At 41.5% G+C, this 15,926-nt stretch overlaps 1 protein-coding gene across 1 annotated transcript; it reads right to left on the minus strand.

Annotated features, from left to right (window-relative positions):
• Positions 1–712: 712 nt before the first annotated feature.
• Positions 713–10,649, minus strand: fadd (Fas associated via death domain). The gene is given in 2 exon segments (NM_001104787.1): positions 713–1,100; positions 10,348–10,649. Coding segments are annotated over 2 exon segments (579 nt in total). The 5' UTR covers position 10,649; the 3' UTR covers positions 713–822.
• Between the last annotated feature and the right edge of the window lie 5,277 nt (positions 10,650–15,926).

The raw sequence follows: 15,926 nt of genomic DNA on the forward strand, positions 1-15,926 counted from the left end.
GTTTTGGATAAAGATGTCCTGGATCCATTTTGGTCAATGAATCAAATCGTTCAAAATGAACCAAAATTGACTATGAATCATATAATCAACCACAAATTATCATATGAACCATTGTTAAAACAAACTGTGTGTTAAAAACAATATTTTTCGAAAGTTTTAAAAAACAATTTGGTTGCAGTGGTTGCCACAATGAAAATACAGTAAAAATGTAAAGATAACTTCACAGAATTTTGCATAAATTTAACATAGAAATCTTGTAAATACAGCAACCCTTCTAAGTCTGTAAAAGATTTCAGCTTTTTTTAGTTTTACGTGAAACCTTTGTTTTTATCTTTAGCTGTAATATTTGCTAAATTAACCCTAAAATTCTTTATATGCTGTAATATATGAAAATAACATTAAAGTACAGCAAATGTACAAACTGTATTTGTAAGTTTTATCAAGAAAGAGTTTTAAATGACAGTTTGTGTATGTAAATAAAAACATTAAATGACAAATTTACAGTGTGCCTGTAAGGCTGTTTACATAAAGTGTTTTTTACATATTCATCCTGACAACCACTGCTGCCAGTTTTAAATAACTGTTTTCCCAGTGATGTTTCCTTCTATTATTGAAAAGTCATCGACGTTGTAAAATCAGAGTCAGAATAAATTAGTAAATCTTTATCTCAGAAAGGAAGTAGGGTTTATGGCTGCAACACAGGGCACACGTGCAGATTCAGAATTGGAGTTTATTCATCTTAACAAAATAAGAGCCTTTATTGTTGATTTCAGCAAGTTTCCAGAGTTTTTTTTTGTACAACAAAGCTCAGGTTTCTCTTCATCAGAACCCCTCGGTTGTCAGTCTGTCCTGCACTTTATCAGCAGTCAGATTGAACTGACAGTCCCTCAAAGCTTTCAGCAGCTTCTCCGTCTGGGCTTCAGCCCTCTGACTTTTCCTCCACTCCTTCAGGAGCTCCACCGCCGTTTCCTCCAGGTCTGTGGGGTGCCGTTTGGAAATAGACTCCAGCTTGGCATCGCTCAGGCCCAGTTTGCGGCCCAGTTTACGCCAATACCTTCCCAGGTTCTCTGAAATCACCTCAGAGGCGATGTTCAGCTTGGCTGAGGGAGCAGAACAGGTTGTTAGAGGTGCAGGTTTAAACATCAGAAATAAAGACCACCATCCTGCGTCTTCTTCCCATAGTGTGGACGTTCGGTCAAACAGAAGCTGCATGGTCGGGGATGAAAAAGAAACCAGACTCTGGTCCTAAAGACTGCACCTTCATTCAGAAAAGAGACTTTCCTGCGCTCCAATCATGCTCCTGCATGGTGTAAACCAGGGGTCAGCAACCTTTCTGACATGAGGAACCAATTCCAAATGTTCCCCTTAACAACTGTCATCACCAACTCTAAAGCCCCGTACACACCCGGACGAATATTCGCCAGGCGTTATTCGCCAGCGTTTTTCACCACGTTTTTTGTGTTCACACCCAGGCGATTTTCGCTAACGGTGAGCCGAGCGAACATGCAATTTCATTCCCTGACATTAGATGGCGCTTAATGTAAACAGAAATACTTCTGTACACAAGGTGGCGCTGCGCAACTTTAAGCTTCTTAAAGTCGCTTTTCACTCAGAAGAAGAGAGCAAGTATTTACGCGCTTGTCAGAATCATACAAAGAAAACATGAATATTTCAAGCATCAGTAGCTCCAACTGGTACTTTCGGGGATAATTTAGAATGTCCGTCATTATTTCTTCGCGGCTGTGTAGACGCTACTTGGCGTCTATCTTCTTCGCTGGTATGTGTGCTCAGAAAGGCAGTTTTGTGTTTGAGCGCCCCCAAGTTGTGTTTTACTGTAACTTCAGAAGCTCCAGACACGTGTGCAAAAGCGCTGTTCTCATTGGTCGAATAGATTTTGACGCCGCGCGTCAAACCAAAAAAACGAACCCGAGGCGTTTTTTTTTTTTGACGCTTTAACGCCTGGCGTTTTTTCGCGTCGGTGTGCACACTCTCATTGGTGCCCTTTGTTTAGTCACGAGGCGTTAAACGTCGGCGAAAATTGCCGGCGAAATTCGTCCCGGTGTGAACGGGCCTTAATGCCAACTCTAAAACAAACCAAAACCAAAAAAATTCCACTGTATCTGAAATTGTATTTCATTCACAAACTGCAGGTCAAATACCTCAAAAAATGCTTTCATAACAATATTGTACACTGCTTTATGGTCTGTTATATCTACACCAATAGGATTGCATACATCAGAACAAAATTCCATCAATAGTTCTAATAACTTCACAACCATTAACATTAAAAAATGAGCAGATTTTGACTGATTCATCTCTTGTTACATTATGAGACCGGGCCTGAGTAACTTAACACGAGGTTATTCTGTGATGGAGCGTTTATTGGACGTAGATTAGATGTTTTTACTTTTTCCTTAGTCTGCTAGTTATAGTAATACATATTTACCAGTAAATGGAGTGACGATCAGCTGTATTTATTTGAAACTTTTTTTTGACATTTGTCAGAACAGACAGAAAGTCTGGGTGAAATCTGACTTTTTTTGGGTGATTATTTAGCAAACTGAACTCTTAACTTCATGAATGTCAGCTGCTGCGACGCCAAAAACAGCTAAGCAGTCATGAACGTCTGCAACAGTTTGTGGATCAGCTTCCCGCTCTCCCCACTAACTCGCCCCCTCACGTCCCCCCCACCTGTCATCTCACAGCAGCATTTTTACAATATTTTCACTGGGCAAACGTTGTTTTTTTCTACGGCGTGCATTAATTTAAATGAGGCTGTTTTTATAGGCTATAGGTGGGCGGGGTCACAATAACAGTGCTGCGTGATCGGACCCTTTCCTTATGGCGCCATGCGGGAAAAAAAGATTTCAAGTGAGAAGAGATGATTTTTCCAACCTGACTTTTTTTTTTCCAACCGATGACAGATCAGCAGATGACAGATCAAGTGCGTATTGTTGTCCCTGTGGCCCCTGGTTGCCGACCCCTGGTGTAAACGCTGACGTTTTGGAGAAACAGCAGTTCATTTTTTGAATTTGTTTGTCTCCAAATGTGACAGCCAGAGCTGAATTTCAACACCTGGTGTTAGAAACAGGAGGAAGCTTTGGAAAGGTTCATGAAAAGGTCAGAATTGACTTCAGAATGTTGTTCCACAGGAGAAGAGTTTTCTGAAGATGAAACTCAATAACTAAAAGGACCCCAAATGATTCCTAACTTGGCTCATGAGCACAAAGGTCTTCTCCTACCTGGGGCCTCATTTATAAAACTTTGCGTAGGATTTGCGTCAGAAGTGGCGTACGGATGAAACATAGGACGTGCGTACGCACAGAAATATTCGGATTTATAAAACCGTGCGCACGCACATCCTACGCATCTTTCCCTTAATAAATCACAACCGATTCTAAATGAAGCGCAGCTTTTGCGGCTTCATGACACGCCCATGGTTGCCCATAAATAGTCCGTGAAACGCCCACAAATGAATATTCATGGCTTGTGAAATCATGGCAAACACAGAGAGGAATTCAAAAAAACGTAACTTCACTCAATGTGAAGTAGAATTTATCGTTGGCGAGGTGGAAAAGAGGAGAAAAATGTTGTTTGGAGGGCACAGTGTGGGCATTACTAATGCCAAAAAGGCACGTGAGCGGCAAACGGTGGCAGACGCCAAATGCTGTAGCCTCACAACCTCGGACCGTGGCCGAAATAAAGAAGAAATGGTCGGACATCGAAGTCGAGGCAAAAAAAACGTCTGGCGCTGCATCGCCAGAGTGTGTCTGCCACCGCGCGGGGGGGGGGGGCACCGGAGCGCCAGATGCACCGGGTGACACGCGTGGTTCCTCCGAGTGCTCTTCTGTAACGCCGGGCCCAAAAGCCCGCAGAGGTCCAACAGGACGGCTCGAGGAAGTGGGAACCGGCTCATAAGCCACTCGTCCTCGTTTGCCAGCAAGTCTTCTTGCTGTCTAAAGATGCGTTCACTCCGAATTCTTCCATTTGCCACATCTTCTAAGAGCGCAAGATCAGCCATTGTGCGTCATTACGCATTGTGATGGGGCATTTTATTTCCCTCCATTTAATTAATCATCGAAATTGATCAGCGCAAATGTAATTTCTTGTTGCTTTCTGAATGGTTGAGACATACGCCATACATTGTTTTATCAAAAATAAAACAAACTAAAGGCATATGCATGAATACCATAATTCCATAGCTTATGAAGAAATGTTTTACTATGAAAACAACTTTTCCCAGTGGACAATTAGTACGTCTGTCCGTCCGTCCGCACCTATATCTGCTCCGCCAGACGGACACATTGACGGGAATATCAGTTTTATACTTTATTTCGTTCTGTTAACTATATTATTTATGAGGATGAATTGCACAACATGCCAATATTGCAGAACATATTTCACTTTTCTTTCTGCAAATAAGTGTTCATTTGAATTTCTGTTGTAATTTCTGTTTGATTTTTTTTGTTTGTTTCACTGCTGATCGATCAAACGGGTGTTCGTGTAGGCTGTTAATTGTAAGACTTGCTTTGTGAAGTCTTCATGTTATTTATGAGAGGCAGTATTGTTATTTTCACTTTCACGTGTTTCTTCCATCTGCCGACGGTGTCGCCGTTTCTCATTTCCCCCGTTTTTGTGCGAACGCCTGGGTCAGAGCTTGTGTGAAGGACCGCACATTTTCCCGTCAAGTTTGCTTTTTATAAATCTCAACTATTGCGTAGAGAGTGGCGTACGCCTTCTTTTGTGCGTATGCAACGTTTATAAATGAAGCCCCAGATGTTCAGGTAGAACTCTGGTAGGAAAAGTACTAAGCGACCCTGGAGAACATCGTTCTGTACGTTCTCCATGTTGCTCAGAAGCCTGAAGATGGCGATCATCCAGGGCCGGTGTGTCTGAGCACACAAGGTTTGGCAAAATGCAGGACAGAGTTCCTGAAGACCCTGGCTGGAGAACACTGCAGACCAATGACGTTGGAAAAACAACTAATTATATTCAATTAAAAAAGAGATAAAACAAAAAATAAATGAAAATAACTGTTACCCTTTTAAAGATTTCATTTTCCTATAAATATGGTTTAAAGATGTTTACTCATCAATTACATAAAAACAATTTCCTGATTTCTACTATCGTTTTCTGTGGTGTGTTGTTTGTTTACTGTTGTCTTTGTTTTTCACTTCCTTAAGGTTACCATATTTTCTGCACTACAGGGATTGCAAAGGCGCACCGTCACTGAAGGGTCTATTTTTACGTCATATATGAGGCGCACCGAACTATAAGGCGTATTAAGCGAGACAAAAGAGTCAAAGGTGAGTCCATCAGTTTAACCTTTTGACTTGTTTGTAATAAGCTAAACGTTTGTGGCGCTTGCCTGTCCACCCACTTTCTATATCCGCTATATCCTTTTTGGGGTTACCGGAGCCGGATCCGGCTACTGTTGGGCGAAGTCGCGTTAGCATATTCACAATACCTGTAACCCCTAACCTTGTTTGAAAGGTTCTGAGAAAAATGCTACTGCGACTACATTTAGTCCCAACTTTGTTAGTCACATGCAACACAAACACAGTCGAAACACAGTCCAACACCGTTACACGATGGCCATGTTAGCGTATTTACAACCAAACCGTTTTTATGACACGTAAAAAAACGGTAACTGTGGTAACTCCAAAGTTATAGTAACGTAAAAAAATAACAAGACATTTCATGTTCATCCAAAAATCAGTTCGACATCAGTGACACAACCAGACATAAAGGGTCTATATAATGCTTTTCTTAGCTTTTAGAGTAATCTATATCCATATAGATGATAATATATTACATTTGGCACACCAGCAACGATTTTTTAAAATATAAAATGAGTTATTTTCACAAATCATTTTCCTGTGTAGAAGTAACACGACTTTATCTCTGAGGCTCCGCCTTTCTCTCCTTTGTGGGTGCCGCCCATTTCATGGCATCATCCCCATGTCGGCCTCGGCAGCGTGTCTGTGTTTTGCTTTTAGGTGCAAGACACGTTTACATTCAGGATACAACAACAACAAATCCCAGTACAAATGACTAAATGCAGAAACACAACAACCAAAGCGGAGACACGGCTTTGAACAGAAAGGGACGTAATATAAACCAACCGTGTTGGATTTTTTAAAGTTATTATTAACGAAAGCGAGCAGCTGCTAACGGAAAGGGAATACCCCTTATAACTGAAAACCTTGTTGTAATTTCTATTGTTGTAATACAATTAAAAAAACGGCTTTTGAACTGTTTCATCTATTTATAATGTCCACATAAAGAAAACAGTAAAAATTTAAAAAGTCAAACATGATTGGTTTTACAGTCAGATATTTGGAAAGAGACACATTCTTTCTAATTTAGTTTCTGTACATTACCACCGTGAATTTTAAATAAAACAACTCAGATGCCATTGAAGTGCAGACTTTCAGCTTTTATTCCATGGGTTGAACAAAAAGATAGTATAAAAATGTGAAAAAATAAAGTATTTTTTAAACACAATCCCTTCATTTCATGGGCTCCTAAGTAATTGGACAATTGACTTCCATGCTATTGCATGAGCAGGTGTGGGCAATACCCTTGTTATGTCATTATGAGTGAAGCAGGTAAAAGGCCTGGAGTTGATTAGAGGACTCGTGCTTGCATTTTGAAGATTTTGCTGTGAACAGACAACATGCAGTCAAAGGAGCTCTCCATGCAGGTGAAAGGAGCCATCATTAAGCTGAGAAAACAGAAAAAAAAAATTGCAAGATGCAAACCACTCATAAGCCTCAAGAATAGGAAGGCTAGATTGGACTTTGCTAAAAAGCATCTAAAAAAGTTCTGGAAAAACATTCTTTGGACAGATGAAACCAAAATCAACCTCTACCAGAATGATGGCAAGAGAAAAGTATGGAGAAGGCGTGGAGAAGCTCCTGATCCAAAGCACACTACATCATCAGTAAAACACGGTGGAGGCAGTGTGATGGTCTGGGCGTGCATGGCTGCTAGTGGCACTGGGACACTAGTGTTTATTGATGACGTGACACAGGACAGAAGCAGCCCAATGAATTCTGAGGTGTTCAGAGACATACGTCTGCCCAGATCCAGGTGAATGCAGCCCTGTCTGCGCAGATCCAGGTGAATGCAGCCAAACTGATTGGGCGGCGTTTCATAATCCAGATGGACAGCGACCCAAAACATACAGCCAAAGCAACTCAGGAGTTTATTAAAGCAAAGAAGTAGAATATTCCTGAATGGCCAAGTCAGTCACCTGATCTTAACCCAATTGAGCCGCATTTCACTTGTTGAAGACTAAACTTCAGACAGAAAGGCCCACAAACGAACAGCAACTGAAAGCCGCTGCAGTAAAGGCCTGGCAGAGCATTCAGAAGGAGAAAACCCAGCATCTGGTGATGTCCATGACTTCAAGACTTCAGGCTGTCATTGCCAACAAAGGGTTTGCAACCAAATATTTGTAATGACCATTTTGTTTTCAGTTATTTCATTTGTCCAATTACTTAGGAGCCCATGAAATGAAGGGATTGTGTTTAAAAAATGCTTTAGTTTTTCACATTTTTATGCAATCTTTTTGTTCAGCCCATGGAATAAAAGCTGAAAGTCTGCACTTCAATGGCATCTGAGTTGTTTGATTTAAAATTCCCTGTGGTAATGTACAGAAACTAAATTAGAAAGACTGTGTCTCTGTCCAAATATTTATGGTCCTGGCTGTAAATTACGTCCCCTAGGGGTGCAACGATACACGTAGTTGAACCGAACCGTTTCGGTACGACCGTTTCAGTTCGGTTCACTCATGTACCGTTTCGGTAAGTTTTTTCTTTTTTTTCCGCATAAGCATTGTAAAGACTCAGCTGCTTTGTCACTCGTAGCGGGGAAACGAGAGCTGAGCTGCTAATGAACTAGCTGCTAAGACTGTTCTTCTTGCCCCATACTCCACACGGCCTCAAACAGTGTCAGAGAGGTAGACGGACAAGCCGATTGCTAATCCCCCTGTCCGGCATTAAAACTCATTTATTATGTACAAATACGAACAGCGTAACATAAATGTAACTTCTCTTCATAGCTCTCTCAGTGATGATGAAGGATTCAAGATTTCATACTTCCCATGTCTCATAGGCCGCATTTACACTGCAGGTCTTAGTGCCCAAATCCGATTTTCTGACTATATCCGATTTTTTTGATGACCCGCTTACATCATCTTATAAAAGTGACCCGTATCTGATTTTTGCATTTACACTATACAATGCTGAAACTATCAAACGTAGACGCTCTGAGGACTACGTAACGTAGCAGCATTTCCGCCTTCTGCGGACCTGAGCACTGACCGCACGGATTTAAAAAATTATGAGCGAGCAGGCCCTCAATAATTATCATAACAGTAATAAAAGCACATTTAGAAGATGCGTGTTGGTCCAAACGGCAAACGTTTAGCATTACGAAACCCTCCCCTTTTAGTTGTGTTTCTTTTGTGTGACTGCGGTTGTCATGGAGGCAATGCAGCGACGGAAGGAGGCGTGGCCTTGGGCGCTCCTGGATGAGGCAGGAGAGGGGATGCGCGGGAGAGGAAAAAGGAGGGCTGCTCGGCCGGCTTATGTGCTCTCTCTGAGTTTTGAACGAGGAAGTGTTTGCAGACGTTGTGCTGTACTAACAGTTTGATCCAAAGAAATAAACGGCTTCTAGCCTGTTCCAGAGCAACGGTGTCCCGCTTGATTAGTTACCGTTTGCGTCCTGACCGGAAAAAACAGCCGTTTTCCGACTACGGTCTGAAGCCTGAGGCTGAAAGGTAACACGCTGATGGGGCTTCAGCTGTCCTCGAACAGCAAAACCAGCACACAAAAGCACCTTAATAAGTCATGTGATCTCAGTTGGTGGTATCCTGAGTTGACGTCACTGACGTACGACTCGCATTTACTTGGGAATATCCGATTTGTCTGCTTACATGGCACACGCAAATGCACGTATCCGATTCGGATCCGATTTATTTCCACATATGAATGAGGCCTGAGTCCGATCTGAGAAAAGCGGAATCCATGCGCTTTTGTCCTGCTTACACGTTCACCAGTCATATCCGATCTGTTCCACATGAGAGGAAAAAATCGGAATTGGGTCACTTGAACCATGCAGTGTAAATGCGGCCTTAGTGGCTATAGGCGGGGCTAACCCCCAGGTCGCCACTGTATTAACTTTGTGCAAGTTCAAATGTTTTTTTCAGGCCAGTGTTGAGTATCCAAAGTTTTTGGTTCCTGGCAGCTAATAGTTTTCCTTATTTTACAAAGCAGATCACCGACATAAGTCAGTTTTATTTATTGTTATATTAAACCAATAAATGCATTTTGTAAGTAATTTTTTTTCTGCCTTAGTTTTTTGTACCGAAAAAATACATAAAATAAATAGATCGATAAAAACTTTTTTGAACGCCTCAGTGCCCTCTTAAAAGGCAACTCTGATTCTTTTTATAAATTATGGAGGCCTCTGCTTGATCATCTTCCTGGTGATCTAGTCAACATTCTTTATAAAGGCAGTCCAAATGTTGTCCTCTGATTGAACTAATAATGACTAGGTTCCCCATGACATAATCTATGTAATGTACTAGTTGTATGTAACTAGCTGATGTGTTGCCTCCGTGCTGTGACTTTGTTGTACTGGAAATGTTCTTGTTTTTATTTTATTTTAATTTTTTTAATGTTTTTTTTCTTCTACTGTTTCTGTTTGTTTTTCTCAAAATAACAATAAAACATGTTAATACTAAAAAAATTTTATTAATCTCCCAAGGGAGAAATTCAGGTGTCCGGCAGCAAAACACACACAATAAATAACGATAAAATAATAGTTCATAAAATAGCAGTTTATATCAGGCAGATTTGTAAAACAGCAGCACTGAACTGAAATGTACCGAACCGAGCCTTTGAACCAAACTGAGGTTTTAGCGTATCGTAACAACCTTAACGTCCTCTTCTGGTAGAAGCTGTGTCTCCGCTTTCGCTATTCTAGATTTGGTCATTTGTAACGGGATTGGCTGTTGTGTTTCAGTATTTGTTGTATCTTAATTTAATGCACATATAATAAGCTGCTTTGGATCCTAAAACCGTTTTTTTGGAAAAACATTTGTGCTCTTTGTGCGTCTCATAGTGCAGGAAATCCGGTAATCTTTCAATTGACGGAAAAAATCTTTTTTGTAATTTTGTTTCACTACTATTTCATAAATGTCCAATAGTTCTGTGAAATGTGAAGACTTCTATGGTGGAGTTGCAGGTTCGGTTCCGCTCTGTTCCACAGCTCGGGGGCAACAGCGCCCCCTGGAGGCACAGTGTCAGACAGGCGGTTCCGGCTCAGGTTCGGTACCTGTCTCCTCCTCGCTCGGACCTCCGTTGGCGGCTCTTTCCGAGCCCGCGAACTGCTGCAGCTTCTCGGAGAGGTCCACCCGGGGGATGCCCTGCAGGACGCCGATCAGGAAGTCCAGGTTTTCGGGGCCCAGGTGGCCCCTCTCCGCCAGGGCCTGAAACAGGCCGTGGCCGCTCGCTATCCTCTCCAGATCTCGTTTGCCGACATGGTCTCGAACCAGGAACTTCATCTTGCTCAGGTCTTCTTCCCTCAGCTGGTTTGAAATGTCCAGCAGAAGCGCGTTAAACGTCTCTGAGCTCATGACCGCGACGCCGCGCCGACCTCTTTTTTTTTTTTTTTTAACTTTCACTTTCGAGTTTCACTGGCGGCTCGACTTTCAGCATAGATCTGCAACAACTAGAGCGGCCTGCCGGGGAAGCCGATTATACAGAGACGGTTGTATGGAGTGATATTTCTGCCACCACGTTGCACTCAAAACTTTCCAAGATGCAGTTGAAAATATTAAATATTTGCTTTTCAAAGATTTATTAATCTGCTTTGATATTTTTTTTTTGCTTAATTTTTTTTTTTGCTTTCAAAAACTTATTTTTTGACCTCAAACGTTTTTTTTTGCTTTCGAAAACGTTTTTTGCGTTTGCAAAACACATTTTTTTACGTGCGTTGTGTCAAATCTTGCCTTTGTCCTATTTTTGATTTTGCTGACCACTTTGAGCGCGACTTAGCGTGACATGGCTGCCACTGGCATCGCCAAAAAGAAATTCGCATACGTTGTGTGTCATCTCACTTTTTTCCTATCTTTGCTGAGTTCGGTTTGATTGGTCCAGATTCTAACCAATAAAATTGCCATATGAATCTAACATGGTGTCTGCTGCCGAGGCTCAGAGGCTGAACCAGCTATTTTTACCCTAATTTCTGTCTTTTTGGATGAAGACGTTTTCATTTTTTTTAATAATTCATAATAATTCATACTTTCTTTTTTTTTTTTTTTAGCATTGGTTCATTTTTATGAAGTCAGATTTGTGAATTTATGGCTGAGGATCTCCTGAAACTGTAAAGTTTATCTGCTGACATTAAATCAACACGTCTGTTTGATCTGTGAATCCTGCAGAGCAAATTATTAGTGAAAAGTGTGATTTTCTTTGAGGTCTGTTCGTTAAAACAAAACAATAAAAGATTTAAAGCACATTATTTTATGCTGCACACGTGTTTGGGATCAGATGACCAGCAGTAATAATCAAAAGAATGATGGCTCACCACATGAGACTCAATGTATTTAACAGAAGAAGCATTTTTAACTTTATGTTCATTTTCACAGTGTCTCATGTTTTAGAACTTGTGAGCGTTTGTCCAAAGTTCAAAAATATTAGCCATCAAAAATGCTATTTTCTCTTAATATTTCAATAATTATTGATTAAAATAAAACAATAGTTCAGATACAAATATTAAAAAGTTTAACTTCTTCCGGCTGGACGGAGTCGGAGCTCGGGCGTTTTTTTTTCTGCTGCAGACGTTTTAAACACGTTGGTCTCTACACAGACATAAATAAATACAAAACTCTGTTTGATTTTAGCTGCCTTGCTGCTCCGTCTGGGTTTAACTCTGAGAGAAACGGGCCAGAATGGTTGAAAACGGCAGAACCCCGTACGAACAGAACCAACACAAAGTCCATGTCTGCCTCAGAGTACCGTCAGTATGACACAGAGACACTTGATTGGTTAGAATCTGGACCAATCAGCAGCTGTTTGATGGCAGCTTGGTCACGCCAAACTGAAACTTAATTTAAAGAATTCAAAGATAGGAAAAAAAGTGAGATGACACACAACGCATGCGAATTTCTTTTTGGCAATGCCAGTGGCAGTCATATCACGCTAAGTCGCGCTCAAAGTGGTCGGCAAAATCAAAGATAGGACAAAAGCGAGATTTGACACAACGCACGTAAAAAAATGTGTTTTGCAAACGCAAAAAAAGTTTTTGAAATAAAAAAAAAAGTTTTTGAAAGCAAAAAAAATGTTTTTAAGTAAAAAAATATATATCAAAGCAGAATAATAAATTATTGAAAAGCAAATATTTAATATTTTCACCTGCAACTTAGAAAGGTTTTGTGTGCAAGTTAGAAAGATTTTTGTGCCAGGTGGTGGCAGAAATATCACTCCATAAGACGGTTCTAGGTCATTTGGCGCCATGGGCAAAACACTGGAGCTCCAGGGTTGCCAAATAGTCACGGTTTTCAGCCCAAAAGTCATCTAAAAACCGCCAAATCTCTCCCCCCCCCCACACACACAAAAAAACTGCCCAACAAGGGATTGATTGTCTTTAATTACAGTAAACCCTTATTTTTCGCGGGGGCTACGTTCCGAAAAGAACCCGTGATAGGCAAAATCCGTGAAGTAGAAACCTTTATTTTTTTCTTACAATTATCATACAATTAAATACTCTATTATACATTGAAAAGAAAGAACAGACCATTTTACAGGCTCAAGCATTTAAAAAAAAAATAAAGGTACTTTTGAAATGTTTTTTTTCAACAAATAACTTCTGTACTTTACTGTCAAATAAGTTTAATCATCGATGTGAACAGAAGGCTTCAAATCGCGGAGATAAGCCCCGCCCACCGCGACCCGAGTAATTGGATTGAACGGGAGAAAATTTAAAATGATTATAAAAAAAATACAAAGTACAGTGGGACAAATAGTAACTCAGGTGTATTTCACTGCTCTACAGACTGAGCCGCTGCATCCTGACTCCGCTCTGCAGTGTTTTCTTCTTTTGAAGCCCGCGGTGCAGCTGTGTTTGTTCGGGAGAAGAACATAGTGATAGGCAGTTGTTGTCGCTCTTTTTTCTATGGGTTTTAGAGAAACTCGAAATTGTAAGAGAATTTGCACGTACGTAATGTTAATTTGGCAAGCTGTTTTACATACCTGTACACTTTAAACTGCAACATTATTGACGCACAGGTAGAGAAGAAGCAGAGTGACTTTTTAGCCCATCAGATTGCAGAATACAATGCACGATGCAAATCCGTGAAGTAGCGAAACCGTGAAAAGTAAACCGCGTTATAGCAAGGGATCACTGTACAAGTAATTGATCATTCTTTAGTTATTACTTTTCATTTTGAATAAAAGTCCAACTTCGAGACATGTTTTATGATTTTACATACAACAATTTTGCTGCTAGTCTGATCATAAACATCAGATAGGAAGGACATTTTGATCTGAATGTGTCTGATTGGGGCAGAGTTTCCCAAACAGTGTGTTTACATGACACATTTTTACTCTAATTTAGAGTTTATTCTGATTACTTTTGTCCATACAAGCGCAGCTAGTGTGAAAACAATCTGTCTTCAGAGTGGAACAACCGTATGATGTAAAAAGATTAGGCAAGAAGCAATGAATGAGCCACAGACAAATATAAAGCAACAATTGTCAAGTTACTAAATGGAAAAAGCCGTCCAACTGCTTACTTGTTAGAACGTTTATATTAAAGAGCTTACATATTGATCTTCTTAAGCCTTTCAGAGGAAACTATATCCATATACATGAATATATTGCCTTTGACACATCAAAGCACATTAAAGAACACATTTTTAATGAAATATTAGTTACTTTTGTAAGTGCTTTTCAAACCCAGGAGTAAGATGACTAGATCTCTGAAGCTCCGCCTTTCGCTCCTTGTGGGAACCGCCCATTTCATGACATCAACTTAGAGTTGGCCTCATCAGTGTGTCTGCGTTTCTCCCACGAAAACAAACATCTGAACTTTTGCAGATATAAGTGTGCATATGGTGCAGATAAAAGGAAAGTGTTTAGTCGATCACCACTAACTCATAGACTACTCCATCTTGAAAGCAGGAAGCCACAATAAACTCCATAAATAACTGTCCTCTTGTTGGCCATTACTCACCTGTTCCCTCTCCAAACTCCTGTGCCTCCTCGTGGCTGTAGGAGGTTAATGCACAGATTTACCCGACCAGTGGCGGTTCTACCCTGAATTACTCCCCGGGGGAGACCCCCCCCCCATAGAGTCACATCAGAACTTTGTCCATGTCAACTGACATGTTTTATTGTCATTGAAATTAAGAAATTGATACAAAAGATGTTTATCACAATTCTGCACCGCATTATAACAATTATCAGAACATAAAAATAAAAGACCATAAGCATGGCAATAATACAGTCAGGTAGGAAAATATTAAATCAAACACAATATTAAATAAATAATATAAAATCAATATTATAAAGTACAAAGCTTTTATCACACAAATAACACGCTAAAATAAATACAACTGCAGCACCAATACACTAAGAACAGAAAACACAAACTAAAACCTAATCTTTCTAGCCTTGTCACGGTGCCTGTGTCAGCCACCTCCCCCTCCCAGCACTCCTGCTCCTGCTCTGCTAATTGGATCCAGCTGTCCTGCATCTCCTCATCTCCTGCCTGCATTCATAAGGGTTCTCCTCTCGAGTATCCAGCGCCAGTTTGTTATACTCACTCCGGTGCTTATGTCTGGCCTTTTAGTATCTTCTAAACCTAGTCAAGTCACATTACTTACCTCGCTTGTGCTCACCTTCAGGTTCATCTCCCACTGGTCACGCTGGTTCCCGCGGCAGAGCTCCTCTCCACGTTCCACGCTGGTCCCGCCGTCCTCGGCGCCCACGCCTCACTCCACGTTGATCCCGCCGTCCTCTGCGTCCTGCTCGACCTCAAGTTGGTTCCGCCGTCCTCGGCTCCCCCCACGCTATGCTCCTCAGGTTCCACGCTCCGCCGCACTCCTGGGACATCAGATCTTCATCCGAAGATTATTCAAGCTACGCTCTCTTGGAGACTCTGTAAACCCCCAGGAGAATCAAAACCTCTTTGCAAACTATTTCTGGTCGAAAGTTTACTTCGGGGTTTCAGCAACTGGGTCTGCCACGTCTATGACGTCAAGACAGAACAAACTGGCCAGCACCCAGACCCAGCTGACCCGGAAAGACTCCGCCTCGCCGTCACGCATCAAGGCACAGCCCTCAGCCGTCAAACTGAAACTCTCCACCAGATGGCATCTGCGCAGCAAGATCTGTTTCACTGCTTGGATTGCATCTCTCAAGCTCTAGTTGAACTAACCAGCCAGCAGTCAACTAACGCCAGCTCAACTCCCTCAGCCTCCGCAGCTGGGAGCTCCCACCAAGCCACCACGTTATGGACTCAGGAAAACTTTTGTCTGCAACCAGAGCCCTTCCATGGTGATGTAAGCGCATGTGGTGTTTTTTTGCTGCAGTGTCAGTTAATTTTTCAGCAGGCCCCGCGGTATTACCACGCAGACCACTGTAAAATTGCGCTAGTTAACTCCTTACGAGGTAAAGCCCTTCAATGGGCCCAAGCCTATTTATCAGCTAACCCCATTTTCCAAGTGCCTTTTGAACGCTTCATCTGGGAGTTTCGCCTGGTCTTTGACCAACCCTGGAAAGCAGAGGAGTCTACTCGCCGCCTTCTAGGGTTAAAACAACGCAGCCGATCTGTAAGTGATCACCTCATTGACTTTCGTATCCTAGCGGTAGAGGCTGGTTGGCCGAACATCGCCCTTAAAGGGATTTTTT

This window comes from Oryzias latipes, chromosome 3 (genome assembly GCF_002234675.1).
Source record: "Oryzias latipes chromosome 3, ASM223467v1".
Classification (NCBI taxonomy): domain Eukaryota; kingdom Metazoa; phylum Chordata; class Actinopteri; order Beloniformes; family Adrianichthyidae; genus Oryzias; species Oryzias latipes.